The 19,532-nt window shown below is 32.0% G+C and overlaps 1 protein-coding gene across 1 annotated transcript; it reads left to right on the forward strand.

Annotated features, from left to right (window-relative positions):
• The first annotated feature begins 419 nt into the window (after positions 1-419).
• Positions 420-9,666, forward strand: LOC139494047 (uncharacterized). Its single transcript, XM_071282213.1, has 6 exons — positions 420-521; positions 1,266-1,324; positions 2,931-3,039; positions 4,705-4,766; positions 7,997-8,062; positions 8,786-9,666. Exons 1-6 carry the CDS (start codon positions 439-441, stop codon positions 9,664-9,666), a joined length of 1,260 nt encoding a protein of 419 aa, XP_071138314.1. The 5' UTR covers positions 420-438.
• The last annotated feature ends 9,866 nt before the right edge of the window (positions 9,667-19,532 follow it).

Here is a 19,532-nt window from a genome sequence, read left to right on the forward strand (position 1 = left end):
CGCAAAGCAAGCTATAAAAGACCCCGAAATGACAAAATAGCTTGCTAATGAGACTTAATGACACAGTTATGAACAACTATAGGTCATCGTACGGACTCCTTCAAAGAGCAAAGCCTATACCGCATATTGAGCTATAAAAGTCCCGAAATGATAAATATTAAATCAGTCAAAGGAAAGTTTATAGAATATCATACAGTCATTTTCTCACAAAAGAAGAACGTCTAAACATGTGACGCATCATTTCACAGAATCTGACTTTTTTATGTGGAGATATTATACGAACAAAATGAAATTGTAAAATTCCATTCTGATCTATTTCCTGGGTTATGTTTGAAACAATTTAATATACATGATTTCCGGTAAAATATGTGATAAAAATTTATAATTATTTCCGCATTTTTTTTCATTTGTTACAATGATATTACATGTATCATAAAGATGAGAACATTAATGTGTGTATATTTATTACTTACTTTAATTCCAGTCTCTGGAAGTCAAACATGCAAGCTGAGAACTAACAGGTATGTCTATATATGAAAGGTGTGATTTTTTTAGGAGGGGGAAGGGAGGGGTTTAATTTTATATATTAATCAAATGTTATTATAACAGGAAAACTTAATTGTCAAATTGTTTAACTGCATTGACACTAAAAATATTTGCAACAAGGTTTGTTCAGTTGATTTGTTACATTTATTGATTAATTTATTGATAAGTATTTAACACCACTTTCAACATGCACTTTTGTGTTATTACGAGTTCCAAGTAGTAAAATTGAAGTTACATGTATCATCTTAAACATTTCAGAAACGTCATTATGATTCGATTCGATCATTATAGAATGAATATGTCGAAAATTACCATGCACTATATATCTTTTTATTCTTTCTATCATTTGTCGATCGATTTATGGTTATTGTTTTGTATTTTGGTACTTTGTCGACACTTAATTTTCATGAAAGTCTATGAAATACTCTACACTGGAATAATCCCAACCATCATCGAATTATATCAAGTAAACAGTTCGCAAAACTTTATTTGAAGATTTATGATTTGAAAAACGCGTAAAACTATATTTGATTGGTTAATTGTTGTAAAAATAAGAAGATGTGATATGTGATTTTGAATGAGACATCTATCAACCAAAGTTTGAATGTGAATCATAAGACATTGAAACTTTGAGCTGGCTCAGCTCAATAAAATAGAACATTAAAAGACTATGGAATAGAGGTATAGTTTCTTTTTTTTTAATTATCACAATCTTTCAGCGGCGTAGTACAAGATGTATGCTGTGCCGATCATGAGGCAAACGCAAAAGGTTGCACGCGTAAGTCATCACTTTATTATTCTAATAACCTCTTTGGTCGATGCCTCTGCTGGTGGACTATTAGTCCCCGAGGGTATCACCAGCCCAGTAGCCAGTACTTCGGTACTGGCATGAAAATACGGATTTTATTTTTTGTGTTATTAAAATTTGCTGTTACAAAATGATAAAAATTATTATAAATTAAGGAATGTATCTCCCTCATGCAAAGCTCTGATTCCTTTCACGGATTTGGCTATACTTTTTGGACCTTTTGGATTATAGCTCTTCATCTTTTATATAAGCTTTGGATTTCAAATATTTTGGCCACGAGCATCACTGAAGAGAAATGTATTGTCGAAATGCGCATCTGGTGCAAGAAAATTGATACCGTTAATTTTATTATTTTTATTGTTTATAGCGTTCTGCGTCATTTATAATTAAAAGCGTGACTGTAAGTATCTAAAAGATACACATGTACTCAAATGGAATCGACTGACGGATGCTTTCAGGGTTGTTATGTTTTAGAAAAAGCATACACACATATATAATAAAATAAGAGGATGTTGTATGGATGACAATAAGACGACTATCCACATAAGTTCAATTGATGTGGATGTGGATTATATAGACAATCACACAACCTTCAACAACGAGAAAAATTCATACAGTCAAGTCGGCAATAAAAGCTCATGATTTAAAACAGATGAAACAGTTAAATAGTAAAAACTAATTGTCCCTATGAATAATTATAATAATACACACGAACTGTGGATTAAAAAATGATAGAACATCTTGTGTAAGAGCCAATAGAAAATCCTACTGTTTATGTATACATTTCAGAGAATTTAGGTTGTTTTTTTATTAGATGCCTTTTAGAACTAATATTTATGACCATCCTTCCAGATAACGACGAAAAGTGGAGCAAATGGCGTCTATATGTAATTTATTGTCTATTGATAGAAATACTGCCATGACTTTGGTCTTAGTTTGTTCCTTACTGTTTTAATTTAACATGTTTAATATGCCCACTGAAAAAAAAAACCACATACGTTTATGAGATATGTGTACATATTAAAAAGAAAGATGTGGTATGATTGCGAATGAGACAACTCGCCACAAAGCCTACTCTGTTTTGTTTTATTTAAACATAATTTTTGGGAACACGTTCAGTACGCACGACATGTACTTCTGAAAGCAAGTACTCTCGAGTTTGCAAACAAGCAGTGGTTTCAAATTGTTTCCCCAGTGATAAACCCTTGCCTGAATTTTACCCATGGTTACAGGCATCGGCATTTCATTAAGTTCTAGCGTGAACATAAATTTGAAAAAAAAACATTAAAGCCAAATCGTTTGAAAATAAATGGAATTTGTTGTCGGTTTGGTTATTAAGCATCTCTCGTTTTTCGTTTTTACAAAGATAAGACTGGTTTTTTTTCTGAGTGATTTATTTTTACACTCGTCATTTTGCCATTATAACTTGATGTTCAGTGTGAGTCAAGTAAAGGATCTGTTTACAAGACTGTACTTTAATCTTAATTTTTTAACTCTTTTATACAAATGACTTGGATGGAGATTTGTCTCATTTGCACTAAAATTACATCTTTTTATTTAATGTTTTATTTTACAGCCTGTTCCAAAGGATACACATCAACGATAGGACAACCCTGCAGACCATGTCCAAACAAAACATATGGCGAACGATGTGGCAATGATTGTTCGTGCTCAGTGTTTCAAATGTATATATATATATGTCGTGTACAAGTTGCAATTTTGTATAATTATCTAATGTAACTGTCATTGAGGAATGCAAGCTTTTAGAAAATAGTTTCACACTTATTTAAGCCATGATGTACTGCATAAAACATAAAATTACATGAAAACACATTTTGCCAACATAAGTCATGACACATATATTTCTGAAACTTTGTGATCATTGTCCTCTACAGAAAAAGTCACCTTCTGGCCTATTTATTGTTGTTCTTTATGCATTGGTGAATTTAAATGTGTATTTTACTTCATTAAGATTTATTTTAAATTTTGTACAAAGTTAAAACCATTTTTAAGCAATATTTTGTACAGGTTATAACATGTATGAGGTACTTTTGTACATGTTATAACTTGTATTTTTGCATTATACAAGTTATAACATGTACAATATTTTTGTACATGTTATAACCTGTACAAAATCGCAACTTGTACACGACATATATAGTATAAGTTAAGAATCATTTACAATTTTTGTTTTAAGCTAAAACAAAAATTTGTATGGTGATAAAGTGTATTTGTTTTATGAATTTTGGGTTCTTGATGATTTAAAACATTGTACTTTATTTGGTCTTTTAAACTCTATTTGATTCGAGCGTCACTTATGAGAGCCCGTATTGCGTGCAAAATTTAATCCTGGTATGAGTGGTATTTTTTGTGAGATTTTTTTACGTGTTTCTCGGTAATTATGCATCCTCGACTTTAAACAATGTTTTACATTTTATTCTTAAGCATTCCTGGTGAAATTTAACATAAAGGCGTTTCAGACGCATTCAATTTGCATATTTTCTAACATTGCATTTACCATTCCTAGTAAGATTAATTGATTGATTGATTGTTGGTTGTTTTACGTCCAGTGCCAAATATTTCATGCATGTTCAGGACGACATAATAGAAGAGTACCGGACAACTGACATAAATTAAACTGTATCTGTAGGATCTATAAGGTGCACATATAAATAATGTATAATAAGAAATTTTCTGGCCAAAGGGATATAATCCAATGTGAAAAAAATTCATTCGATTCTCTTTAGTAATTTTATCTTCTGAACACAAAAAAAAATGGTGAATAAACATGTTGGTTGCACGTTGTATGCCAAAAATACGGTTGGATAGCGGACGCAGTAAATTCTCAGTAGAACTTAATGTAAGGGTGACGCTAAAACAGAATTTAAGTTTTAGAATAAGTTTTAAATCACAGTTCAAGGCATATATACAAGTTGAAAATATGCTGCACAGCCCAATATTATGTTTCGTCCTTTTCAAGATATATAATAGTGCATACAACATTGTCATGATGTATAAACTTTCCTTCCAGGATATATAAAATGTTTACGAAATTTCATGGAAAGAGTAGCACAGTATCAGCAGTAAAAAGGAGTTCCCATAGAAAGTTGAACTGTCTCCATTTTTAAAAACGCAACATATACGTTGTATATAAACTAAATAGTACATAATTTAGTTCAATAAATGCTTTCTCTAGTTCAGATACTTGTAAAACGGTTATAACAAACGAAAGAAGATATTTTCAAATCCCGTAAACTAGGTGTACCTGTGAAAATACCTATTGCATTGAGTGCAATATACAGTATACACATTACACATGTAGTAGTTTTATGAAAACACTTTTATTTCAGTTGTGACCACGTTAAAGGATGTGTAAAAATTCCAACAACGACCTCAGTACATACAACGTCTGGTAAGTAGCCTTACGGACGACATCACGAGTTGGTTGACCATTATGGAATAACCGTTTTACAGATGATATCGGATATGTTCCTTTTGTCGTAACTACAATAACCTTTCCCTTCTCACGGATGTGACTTACCGAATTAGACTATTTACCTGATTTGTAAAAGCATAAGCAACACGACGGGTGCCACACGTGAAGCAGGAACTGCTTACCCTTCCGGAGCACCTGCGATCACCGCAAGTTCTTGGTGGGGTTTGTGTTGCTTAGTCTTTAGTTATCTAATATGTTGTGTCTTCTGTACTATCATTTGTCTGTTTGTCTTTTATTTTTTTGCCGTGGCGTTGTCATTTTTTTTCTATCAATGGGTTTGACTCTCCCTCTGGTACCTGTCGTCCCTCTTTTTCAATGACTTTTAACTTCAAAAATTTATCAGTTAATCTATTCAGAATTGAATGTTTCTTTTTTGTGATTTTATAACGTTGTAAATTAATGCATAGGCCTATACATTTTGTATAAAGCGCGGTAAATTGCACACGATCAACGCTTTTACACCCCTTTTAAACTGCAAAAAGATACATTCTATTCTTTTAAATACATATAATTACATTAGATGTATGTTTCATTATAATACGTTATTCTGATTGGCTAAATAGAAATCTCGTGATATTCCTTAATCAATTGCATTAAACAATGCAACTTTTCATTCATGATGACACGAGGTCCTACAATAAAGTGCACAGGTAAATGAAATAAAAACTTGATAAAAGGCGTGTTTTCATGATCCTATAGGTAAAAATGTAATTATAAGTATTGAATGCCTTTTTTTGTAACTTTATAGGGTTGTAAAAGCGTTGACCGTGCGCACATTTTTAGTATGAAGCGCTTCCGCGCTTCATCCAAAATGTACTTCGGTCAACGCTTTTACACCCCAATAAATTTACAAAAAAGAGCATTCAATTCTTAAGTACTATATGTTACAAATATTATATTAATTATTTAAAATATTTTTCTTATCAAATAGGTTTCACAGAAAATCCCGTTGTACATAACACATCTACGTAACTAAGTTTTAATACATTTATTATTGTAATTAAATTGCAATACGCGTATCAGGTGTTCAGTCCGTAGAAGTTCATAATATCAATGAAAACGTATGAACCTCATACGTAAACGCAAGGAAGCTTGCTTATTTCGGTTGTTGATTTTCGTATCATATGAATGTTGTTTTAAATACATAATGATCTTTTTTATGCTCTCGTATGGCCATATTTGGCTAATACAAATTTTTCAATTCTATTCTATTTTGTTCTATATTCAACAGCACCTCTTGATCATTAATGATCGGCCATTAATAAATGTATGTAAAAAGAAAATAACACTTTATGCATTTTACCCTCGAAGAGCTTTTGCAGATTTACCTTCATCGCAGGAATGTTTCAAACGAAAAATTCTCAAGCCAGTGATGTATAAGTACAGAAACACGTTTTACAAAAGACCTTTATACAATTCGTCTTAAGATACAAGCTTAAGATACAATGTAGATTGTAATTTTAACACTTTTTTGTTATAATTTATTTCATAGATGACAGAACATATCCATGGCGCAAAAGAACACCAACACATTCTGAACATGACAGTTTTTCACATACGACAGTAAATTTTTCAGGTACGGTGCTTTCATAGTTCTTTTTGTTATCCTCATCCGTGCGTTGTGTTATATTTAACCGATCAATTTTCAATCTCTTACATATGGATCTTTAGATCCGGAAAAAAATCTAACATCTGAATGACACAATAATAAGGAGATGTGGTAGGATTGCTTATAGAACAACTATGCACCAATTTATTCACCTCTACAGCCTTCAACAATGAGAAAAACCCATATCAGGTATTCTTTATCTGTATCTGTATTAAAGTTTGGAATACTGATAACACCAATTTTCGAGAGAGAAAAAACACCAACAATTAAAGTATTGCCGGGATTTTATTATTTTTGATTACATTTCTTTATTACATAAATAGTTTACCTGAGTATTGTGGTCTTACCCGCTTGACACAATGTAATTTCTTTATGTTCGTACGTTGCTTTCCAAAGGCCAACAAGACTCACATTGTAGCTGGTGGTAGATATTTTTGATTAACCTACCCCAATATGAAGCAATGTATTTTTAGTTACATGATGTGTTAGTGACCTGATCACCGTGTAACGAATTTATCTTACCGACTATCTTCACATGTGGTATTTTGACTAGCGGCCTATCAAAGTGATCAAGTCTTCAATACTTACTATTAAGATCCTACTTCCATTTGTCTATACAGAAAACAAATGCCAACAATAATTTATTTTTTATAAATTTAATTCAATCGTTCATTACATGTATTAATTTCTTCGTCTGTTGAATCCTTTCAGATTTCTTTTTCGTTTTGAAAGAGAAGTAATTCCGTTATGCGAACAATAACAACTTGTTAGCTTAAATTATGTTTTATGAATTTATTTCAACCTTTCATCATCAATTTCTTCGTCTGTTGAATCCTTTTAAATTTTTCATCAACACCGGGTTGTTTATATAAAGGTTTGTGGCATCTTTTGTGTTTTGTAAGGGAAGTAGCTCCTTACTAACCCCATAGGTAACTAACCATGTATGGTAACTAACCCTATATTTTTTACGACACCCTATATCAAATTTATCAAATATATACAGTCACCACGTGCACTTTCACCAATCATATCTCTGTAAATCTATAGGAGGTAAGATAAATAGTGTAATATAATTGCTTTATTCCTCTCATCCTGGTTAAAATAACCCGGACCCGCTTCCCTAAGTGTCATGTTTATAGATATAACTTTATACAACATAAGTTATTTCTTATACATGAGTTAAGTATGACGTCCATTTTCACTTAACTAGTTTACAATTCGCCGTTTCAGAATCTAATGCATCCTGGGTAATATTTTCAAAAGTGTTCACCAAAACGTCGTGATTGGTTGAAAATGTCATAAACAATGGAAATTCAACCAATGACGTGACGTTATTTTCATTTTGGGGTACAAACAATGAAATTACCCATGATTCTTTAGATTCTGAAACGGCCAATTATCGCTGTGTTTTACATCCTTAGGTAACCTTTGGCTGTTTTTAGTTTATTCGACGGGTTGTTTTTTCTATAACACATTCCCCATTTCCATTCTCAATTTTATTTACTCTTTTAATCAAAATGGATTATGATTCTTTCAGATGAAGCAACTTTTCCTCAAGTTTTTGATGCAAGTAAAAATGGAGAAAGCAGTAATATCTTTCAAGGTATATGTGGATGGTTAAAGCTACCAATTATTATGCATTCACCCGACCACATGTTCTTTGTATTGCCTTGCTGAGTTAGCATTTATTCATTAAAAATACTATATTTACTTTTCTATGGTTTGTCTCCAGTGGCAAGTATTTCAAGCATTTTTTATAAAATAAAAATTACAAACAATAAATCAAATAAAGTTAGGTTCTGAAAAGAAAGTTGAAAAGCAAAAACAAAGAGATTTTATTATATATCTGGTAAAATACAACAGCAATATGTTTAATTTGTTTTGTTTTTTAAAAGTTTACATGTGTTCGAGCAAGATATTGTTAATTTGAAATTAAATCTGATGTATACTTCTTAAAGTATCTACGCAATGATTGTTTGTTTCCACTATTTTACGAAAAAAAGGTTAAATAAGAGAAAATAAACGAACTCCAACGAAAATGCAAATCAAAATTTAATGTCCCTAATTAAATGGCAAACTAAAGACACATCAAACGAATGGAAAACAACACTTTGTGCAGCCATTTTCTTATGTATTCTAAATAGTGGTTTAAACCTGGGGTTATATTTAGCTTACGACACAATATATGTGAACTAGTTTATAAACAGATATATATTTTTGGAAAACAAATACGTATTTTGACATTATTAACTCATCAAGTACTGATTTGTTTTGCAAACAATAGTATAGTAAATATGTTGGCTGTTTTAAATATTATCTTTTCCAGGACTGCTGTCAAGAGAAATTATTGTGTATCTTACATTATCAGTCTTGGTTCTGATTTTCGGGATGTGCTTATGCTTTTTATTCTACAAATACAAGACCGTGAACAAAAAGAAGAAAGCAACAATCACACAATCACAAAACCCTTCGCCAACCCCAAACAGTCATGGTATCGAAATGGAGGAACGTTTGTATGACGTCATCGATGACGCAGACTTGATAGAAGAACAGAAGCTGAAGGACAATCAAATGTCACCTGATTACCTCGATGTAATAAGCGGGTCAAATAGCACCGGAAGTGGTGACGGCAAAACTGAAGAAAACCATGAAAACATTTTCGAGTCACTGTCAACTGATCAGATAAAAATGCTTGTAAACAAAGTAATTTGTAGTTCTTTGAATAATAGAGAAAGCACTTCATCTTCCGGCGAAGAGCACCAGGAAACAAAACAAGAGTACTTAAATCCATATCAGTCCGTGATTAAAACGTCACCAACAAACATTAGAGAATATCTTACATTAGCAACAGTACACAACAGGACAGACAATTGCATGGTTGATAACAAATCAGACGTATTAATTAAAGATGAAAATATACTTCAGTCTCCCAGGGACCTAGAGGAAATCGGTTTACGTCGGCCGTACGAATACGAGAATTCTTTAATTAGAGTTGAATATGCAGTTCCCCAGCGATGTTTGTCAAGAATTCGAGGGCGAGAAACCAAGTCGTGCGAAAACTTGAATAGTAACCTGTTAAAAATTAAAACATCGTTAGGCAAAGACGATAAAAATGTAACATCGAATGTTAACAGCCTTGAATATTACAATTTAACTAGAACTAGATCAGAAAGTGATATCTTTTGTAAGCAAAGTTCAAAGGAATGATCGTTTCCATTTCGTAGGTTAAATAAAATGTTAAATATAAAACCGATTTATGAACTATGAACCGAAGCACTGTTCAAATCGAGTATGCATCATAAATTCCGTTGCACGTTGTGACTACGTTGTTGTTTAGAATTCTCAATTTTAGTAAAGCTGAAACACTATAACAACACAAAAATGTATTTATAATAAGTGGACTCCATAAAGGTAAAAAAAAAAATGTCGATATAAGACTTTATTCATATAGAGAAGTGAATAGCGCTTTGGATATTTTTTATCATTATCATCCTGTACAGTTAGATAATCAAATGTATTAAAAATCCAACTTCGATCCTTGTATTTCGATTTTTTCTGTCATGGGATTTCAACAATTATTTGGATTAATAAAAAAATCCGTGTTTGATGAAAGTCAAATTGTCCTGCGATACTAAACCTACAAAAAAGAAAGCAAGTGAGATTATATTGGTATATCCATCATAAACTGAAAATGAAAGATCATTAATTTTTATTTTTATCTGACAGTGTATTACTGCTTCAATAAACACTGCTCTAACTACTGGTATAGATAAATCTTCTTGGGACAATAGTGGTCATTATATTTTATTTTCTTAATATAGATTTATATGAAATAGCATTCGTTTGCACCTGTACGTGGTCAGGATCTGATTTCAGTGGTTGTCGTTTGTTCATGTGGTTCATACGTGTTTCTCGTTTCTCGTTTTTATATACTTATTTCCGTTAGTTTTCCCATTTAAATGGATTTACAGAAGTCATTTTGAGGGCCCTTTATATCTGGCTGTTCGGTATGAGACTATGTTCTGTTTTGAAGACCGCACTTTGCCCTATAAAGGTTAACTTTTACAAATTGTGACTTGGATTGATAGTCACAGCAGATATATAAAAACAGTGTTATTTTCGTTTGCTTGCTTTCGTTTGCTTGCTTTTAGAAATGGTCTAGGCAAGACTATACATTTATAAAAACTTTTCATTTTTTCTCCGGCGAGTACACGTTTTGGAAAAGATATCAAAGGTATAATAAAATCTCAATTAAACTGATAACGACATGGCATTAACAAGGCACGAAAAGACAAACATTACAATACAGTATAAAAAAAAACTTGGCATAGCAAATTTAAGAATGAGCCACAAACCCAACATGAAAAACGGGTGATCTCATGTGCAGAAAAAAACAAATGATTTGTGATCTGCTGAGAGTAAAATTTTATGCAAAAGATAAATTGTCAGTCATAAAAAAAAATGCTTCATTGTTTTGGTACAATACCCGATGACCAATGATGTAATGGTGGACTCGAGAGATTAAAAAATAAATTGCCAGCAAAATCAGTTATATTGGACATGTATTTTACGCATTTAGCATGTTCAGTCTGTGCATACATTTTCATTATATTTATTTTAATTATAATCATATTAACATGTGTAAAGACTAGAATTTTCCAGAAAGCCTTTTTTATTTCTTTCCTGATTTTAGCTCAAAAACAATTAGTCCATCGTTTCCGATCAAGTAAGTTATGAAATATGTAATAGTTTCCTTATGTTATATTTGCCTTTATGATCGCATAATCATTGAAATGAAAACAAATTGCGTTTTATTTGGATTTGTTTTATTATTTACGTTCAGTCGACTTGCTTGGAGTAAAACATGCAAAGTTAGGACTGAAAGGTATGTCTAACGATTCCAAGAAGCTGTTTTAAATTTAATGACATTTTAAAACAAACAAAAATGTCATCCAAATGCTTACTTTCATTAACACAAAAACTCTGCCAAATCATTTGTTTGGTTGACTTGAAAAAAAAGTATGTTTAGACAGAAAAGAGTACATTTTAAAGCTAATGTTGTGCGAAATACAAACATGTTTTCTTACTGTTTCGATCGTGCTGTTTTAGCACTCTTGGCTATTCATGTGGACCAAATTTTGTTGGAAAAAACAGTATTTGGAGGTAACCACTGATCTCAGACAGTCAACATATCAAGTAAGACAGGAGTCAAACGCACTTTGTCTAGTGCTTTAGAAGAATTCAAAACCTTATTGATGACTGAGGCTTTAGCCTTTATTAACAGATTTCATAGTTCGTTCTCATGTTGTACTATTACAAAACTGTAGCCAGTTAAGGAAAGGGTTGGGGAAGGTTGGATCCAGCTAACATGTCTACCACCGCCACATTTTTGTATGTTTGTGCCTATCGCAAGTCAGGAACCAGTAATTCAGTGGGTTTCGGTTTATTTTGCTGTCACAGTGTTATATATTTGTTTTTCGCTCATTTGTTGGTATATTTATAAGGCCGAGATTTATCTCGTTGAATTGTTTCACATTTGTTATTTCGTGAATTGTATAACTGACTGGCGGTATGGGCATTATTCGTTATCGGTTGCTGTAAGGTGATCTATAGTTTTTAATTTTATGATCTTTGGGAAGAGTTTCTCATTTAAAATCATATTACATCTTCTTTTTTATATTGACTGTTGAAAAAATATTAATCGGTAAACCGGGGTTCTCACACCTAGACATTAACGATGGAAATTGTCATAGTAAAACGTGTAAAATATACAATTTTTTAAACAGATATTCTGATTTTTTTTCATTGGTTGCCTTTTGATCAAAATATAATGGGCTCGTGTTTATATAAGGTGTCTAGAATTATGTAAAGATTGTTTGATACATTGTAGAGATGAAATAAAAACAGTATGTTGTGCTGATTACGAAGCAAAGGATAATGATTGCATTGGTAAGTCAATTTTATATTTATGTGTAAACGTGGTGAACTCTATAGTACTTGTAAACTTAGTCTATAAGCTACCCGAAGTTTGTTCTCTAAGGAAAAAGATATTATACAAGCAATTAAACATGGACATAAAAAAACACACATTTAATTTGATGATGGTTTAATGAACTCAATTTTATTCATACACATATTTCTAGAAAAGTAAAGACAAAATCAAAACAAAATCAAACAAGCGAGTTGTTTACGAAAGACACGTTTTGAATATTTGTCATGTCGTTTACCGTAATTTTATTTAAAATATTGACAAGTATAAGAATAGGCAGACAAGTACAAGAATAAGAGGTGACACCAACAAGATTTAAAAAAAATATACAAAAAGGTATTATACTGATATGTTTTTAATTTAATTTGTTTAAGAAGATGCCGGAGATACTAAGAGGATATTATATAATCAGATTATTGATAGACAATACATGTGAAAAATTAAGTTAAATGTTTTGGGATTTAAGGATATACATCAGCAACCGGAAAAAACTGCAGACCCTGTCCAAACAACATGTACGGTGCAAGATGCGGATATGAGTGCTCTTGTTCAGTTTTTCAAACGTAATTAAATATATAGCAAATGTATTCTAATTTATTTCTACTGTGTGTAAAGACGCAAAACCAATTTCCCCTGAACTTTGTTTCGCGCAAAGTATCTCTCCAAAGAGTCCTACATCAAATCTACAATATAATAATATAGACCAATCTGTGTATTTTGAAAATATTACAATAATTTGAATATACAACTATATTTGCAATGCCTGAAGATGGCCCAAAACCATGCGTATTTTAGATTTCCTATTATTTAAGTTCCAGTAGATTTAAGCATACTGTACTTTCGTGCAAGAAAACACATCTCAGTGAAATTAACTTTTTTTAACCGATATTTTTCTTTTTTTAAATGATATCTTGAATTGATGTTCAATATGATGGTCTATTTATTCGAAATATTTGGAATTCCAGCCACCATTTCAATAATTACAATTGTAATGGTATCTTCCCTATTCAAACAAGTATTGATTAACGAAAAATCATAAACTTTGAGTATTGAATCTACCAGATATACAATTTATGTTAAGTAAAAAATAGAAGTTGTTTTATAACTGTTTTGGACATATTACCATTCGAAAAATGTTCAATTGATATTACACTCCAAGGCTTCAATAAGAATATATCGTACGTTTTACTAAAGTGTTCATGATTTGCTGAGACCTTTGTGAGTCCTTTTTTACCTTTGTCCGTCTGTATGTCTGCATATCTGTATGTTTATACCTACGTACGTCCCAAAATTGGTTTCTGTTCACTAACTGTAGTTTTCCTTACACAATGCTCATTAACATTAAATACAGATCAAGTTGAAGTTATATGCGTTCATTATTATCGTTTTAAAATGTTAGTAAAATGGCCATTGTTACATTATAGTTTGTTTCTGTGTGTGTTACATTTTTGTGATGTGTTTTTGTTGTGTCGTAGTTCTCTTATATTTAATATGTTTCTCTCAGTTTGATTTTTTTTTTTTTCTATCTATTTATGAATTTTGAACAGCGGTATACTTATGTTGCCTTTATTTACCCCTTTACAAATCGTTTTCGTTCTTTCGCCTACAAATTTTGGTGGTGTCACTATTACTGTTCTTGAGTTATGTTCCTTTTTAACGTTATCATAAGCGGACTATCATATTTGTCCCATGAACATGTTTTAATTTATTTTCTGATTAGATTTTGTGAAATACATTACAGATACATTTATAAAAAAGAAGATGTGGTATGATTGTCAATGAAGCAATCCCCACAAGAGACCAAAATGACACATAAATTAACAACTATAGGTCACTGTAGAGCCTTAAACAATGAGGAAAGCACAGACACCTCTTCGTGTTGAGTACACACACTCATACGCTTATATTAGTTAAGAGTATTTGTTAAAATGTATGCATATTTAAATCTGCCTACCAGCTGTATAAATACGAGCTGAAATTAAATGTGTTTTTTCATGTAGATTTATTTAATTCCAGATGTGACAAGGTGGAAGGTTGTGTTGATGTTTCCTCACAAAATGGCACCTTAGTGATAACAACATCGGGTAAGGAATATCAGTAACATAAATGTTAATTGCCATAAATACCGAACTTCAGAGTGATTGTAAAACTTTATATTCTAAAGAAAATGTGAATTAGATGTAAGTACTAGAAAACTCCAAAGATATGCTGAGAACCTATGATGTTAGGCTCTCAAATCTATAGCAGTAGTACTAGTAATAACATATTTTACTTTTCTATCCTTTATATTAGTATTCCTCATTTAAACCCTTAACACAAATTGGAAGATTTGGTCCTGCTCTGTTTCGTTTTGAAAATGCAAGAATCGTGTTTTAAGGAGAAGTAAGTTGTATTTTGTTTACAGTTTTTGTGTTTTTTCTATGTTGTGATTTGTATACTATTGTTTTTCTTGGATTGTTTCTTGGTTTTTGTCACTGCTAAAACATTTGACTTTTCTACTCTTTACACAAGTATTCCACATTCCAAATTAAAAGACAAACTGAAAAAGTTGTTATTGCTTTGCTTCATAAAAAAGAATGGCCAACGTTGATACAAGTATCTTGTCTTAGAGAGGGATACATTCTTCATTGTAAAGGATCACTCTGGTTCAAACAAAATTTTCTCTGAAACTGATAATATCTAGATGCTTGATTTTTTTAATGACAACATATTTGTTACGTTCGGAAGATGTGCTTTTGGGAACAAATTGTGCCCCTCTACTTGCCGACTTGTTTCTTTATTATTATGAGGCTGACTTCATTCAGGAACTTCTTAGTAAGAAAGATAAGAAGTTAGCAATATCTTTTAACCCTACTTTCCGCTATATAGATGATGTTCCTTCACTAAATAATTCAAAATTTGGTGACTATGTGGAACGCATCTATCCCATCGAACTAGAGATAAAGGATTCTACAGATACAGTTAAGTCGGCTTCATATCTTGTCTAACATCTAGAAATTAAGAATGACGGTCGGTTGAAAACAAAACTTTATGACAAAAGAGATGATTTCAGCTTTTCAATTGTGAACTTTCCATTTCTAAGTAGCAACATTCCAGCAGCACCTGCAGACGGGGTATATATCTCCCAATTGATACGATATTCCCGTGATTGCATTTCCTATCATGATTTTCTTGATAGAGGGTTGCTGCTCACAAGGAAGCTATTAAACCAAGAGTTCCAAATGGTGAAATTGAAATCATCCCTTCGTAAATTTTAAGGACGCCATCACGAGTTGGTTGACCGTTATGGAATATCCGTTTCACAATGATATCGGATATGTTCCTTACGTCGTAACTACAATCCATTCACTTCCCTGTCATGAATGTGACCTTCCGAATGAAACTTTTTACCGAATTTGTTATCACATAAGCAACACGACGGGTGCCACATGTGAAGCAGGATTTGTTTACCATTCCGGAACACCTGAGATCACCCCTAGTTTTTGTGGGGTTCTTGTTGTTTTTTCTTTAGCTTTCTATGTTGTGTCATGTGTACTATTGTTTGTCTGTTTGTCTTTTCATTTTTTAGCCATGGCGTTGTCAGTTTGTTTTAGATTTATGAGTTTGACTGCCCCTTTGGTATCTATCGTAAAGTGGCTTTACTAATAAAAACTAGATATGTAATAAGAAAGACGTCTAAACTGTATGAATTTGTATTGATGACTAAAGTACAAGATAACGTCATAAGTAAACGACGTTGGATATACATTAATGCCGCGTTACGTGAACGTTCTCTTCTGTGCGTGATTACCAACAGTATCTTTCGTCCCTCTTTTGTAAGTTTGGCATCTTAGATTTGTAGTAGATGTGGTTCTATGTTAAGGAATGCTATAATGAGGATCTAAGGTTCTGATATATATTATCGTTAGTAGAAAAACTCTTTCTGAAAAAGAACATAACATATATAAATAACTAGCTATTCAAGATAATATAAGTAAATACTTAAACGGAATATCACAGAGTGTTATTGTTGTGTACCTTATAATGACGACTGATGTGTAGTTTTTTTTTTCTTGTTCTCATATCGCGGATCATAGGAAACGCAAATAATGGTTGGAACTAAGACAGTAATTTTAACTCGTACTTTGAAATAAAATAATGTTGTTATTTGTAGATAGTACAACTTTACCACAGGAATTAGATACAAGTATTTAAAAAAAAAAAAAAGTATTTACGATGAAAACACAGAAAAGAGCGTTCAAGGTACAAGCTTTTATCATCCTACTTGGAACTACCTTTTGAAATGCTTTTGCAAATTCAAAGTTCTTTTTCCTGTGCCTATTATATGTTGTTGCGTTGCATGCTTTCAGAAACAACGACTAATTCAGCTATCAGTTTTATCTGCACTAAAAAAAATGTATATTATAAAAATTGCAAAAGAGATCAAGAATGGTTAGTTCTGACAAATGAATCAACCGGAATGCAAGGCAAAATAATATAATACTGAAAACAAAACTTGTTATAAAGTTTTGATTTTTGTTTCATCTATTTAGTTGCACATGTACATGCACTGTGGGTAACCTAGATACCGTATAGCGGGTTATTTTCGCGGGGTGTAAATTTTCGCTTATTTTCGCGGATAGAACAAAATCACCAAAATAAATTCCGCCAATTTAAAAGTGTACATGCAAAGGTAATGTTAAAAATGTTGAATCCGCCAAAATAATAACCGCCAAAATATTTCGTATACCTTATTCAATGAAAATCGCGAAATTTTGCACCCGCGAAAATAACCCGCTATACGGTAATATGTATTTTGTTATCATGTTTCGGTAAAAAATCCAGTTTTTGCATTTAGAAAGGCGATTCATATTTCCATATAAAAGTTATGATACGGTATCAATTTGATGACAAATCTGTAACTATGAAAAACGTCTGCATTTTAAGAATTGAAGTTAATGACAAGTTCAAGTGTGTCAACAGAATACTAGTTTCACCAAAACCAACACGAGAAAAATAATTTAAAACGTTATGGAAATTATCAAATTCGAAGTCGGTAATACTTAAATATTTAAGTTGTTGGTTTTCTGGAAATAAAAACATAAGACATTTTAATGCAAAGAAAATCTGCCTTTGTCAATAAGAATTTGATTATTTCGTCTTGTTGTATCGATGTGTTCCTCCTTTTTGTGTTACCGAGAAGTTCAATACTGCTGTTATACTTTTTCTTCTAAAACCATCAGAGTATGTTGGAATATCATTTGGTACTGATGTTGAGTATATTTAGTGTTTGATGTTGTCATTTCAGGATTGTTGTCAGGAAAGGTAATTGTAATCTACATATTATCAGTTACATTGGTGGTTCTCGGAATATGTTTATGCTTTATATTCTACAAACACAAGATGAAAGCAACTATCACCCAATCACAAAACCCGTCGCCAATTCCAAACAGTCATCATATCGAAATGGAAGAACGTTTGTATGCCATTATCAATGACGCAGACATGCTTGACGAACAACAGCTGAAGGAAATTCAAATTTCGACTGATTACCTCGATGTAATAAGCGGATCAAACAGCTCCGGAAGTGGTGAAGGCCCAAATGATGACGCAGCTATCACCCGATCACAATATCCTTCGCCAACTCCAACCAGTCATCATATCGAAATGGAAGAACGTTTGTATGCCATTATCAATGACGCAGACATGCTTGACACACAACAGCTGAAGGAAATTCAAATGTCGGCTGATTACCTCGATGTAATAAGCGGATCAACCAGCTCCAGAAGTGGTGAAGGCCCAAATGCAGATACCAATGAAATCATTTTCAAGTCGTTGTCAGCTAATCAGATGAAAATCCTGGTCAACAAAGTAATATGTAGTTCTTTAAATAATAGTGAAAGTACATTATCGTCTAGAGATGATAGCCGGGAAACAACACAAGATTACTTAAATCCATATCAGTCCGTGATTAAAACGTCAACACCAAGCATTCGAGAATATCTTACATTAGCAACAGTACACAACATAACAGAGAGTACTGAGTTCGATAAACAATCAGGTTCACTTAGAAATAATGAGAATATACTTCGGGATCCGAAGGACCTAGAGGAGATCGGTTTGCGGCAACCATATAAATTATACGAAAATTTCTCAATTGGCGTTGGATATGCAGTCTATCAGAATTGTTTATCAATTAAAAGGGAACGTGAATCGAAATCGTGCGAAAATTTGAATATCAACTGGTTGAAAATAAAAACATTTTCCGCAAAAGACGTTAACAATAAAACATCAAGTGAAGATAATAGCTTTGACTATTATAATATATTCAAAACTAAATCAGAAAGCGACTTATTTCGTAAGCAATAAAATGTTCATAAAAACAAAATCGAGGAGTCATGCATCAATGCTCATTGCATAACTTGTATGTTATAAAAGTTTCTTTTTATTTATGAATCATAATACATCAATATTGCAGTTTAAAATACTGAATATACGATGATACACAAGTTTACGCATTATACGAGAACTATCAAAGCTTAGAACTACATGACTGTATAGTTTTGCTACATATTGATGTTGATATTTAACAAAATAAGTAAAGTGCGCATTGCTTATTTTAATCAATGGCATTATGTACAGTGATTTGATGTAAAAATAAGTAATAACTAATTAAACATGTTTGAAAGCCAACTACTAGGTTATTATATTTTTTTTGTTCTGTCATCTGATATTTACAATCATATTCTACCGAAACCAAATTGTTGGTTGAAAATAATGTCGAATTGTCCTGTAATAAGCTTTACATATTAAAACCCATTAGGGTTACAATATCTACGCTACTTCTGATGTTGAATTAGAACTTCAAATTAAATACTAGTAAAAACAGCTTGACTGGTTGATAAAAAGTAAAAGAAAAACGTCGTGTATCACGTTTCTTTTCATTATATCGTAATTATTTCCGCACAATGTAGACTCCTAAATATTAAGTTTTCGCCCCTAAATGAGGCGCGTTTTATTTTAATTAATTGTAACGTATGTTTAACAAAAATATGTCAATAGTACACGCATGTTCCATCTGCACTATCATTTTCTATGTTCAGTG

This window comes from Mytilus edulis, chromosome 11 (genome assembly GCF_963676685.1).
Source record: "Mytilus edulis chromosome 11, xbMytEdul2.2, whole genome shotgun sequence".
Taxonomy (NCBI): Eukaryota; Metazoa; Mollusca; class Bivalvia; order Mytilida; family Mytilidae; genus Mytilus; species Mytilus edulis.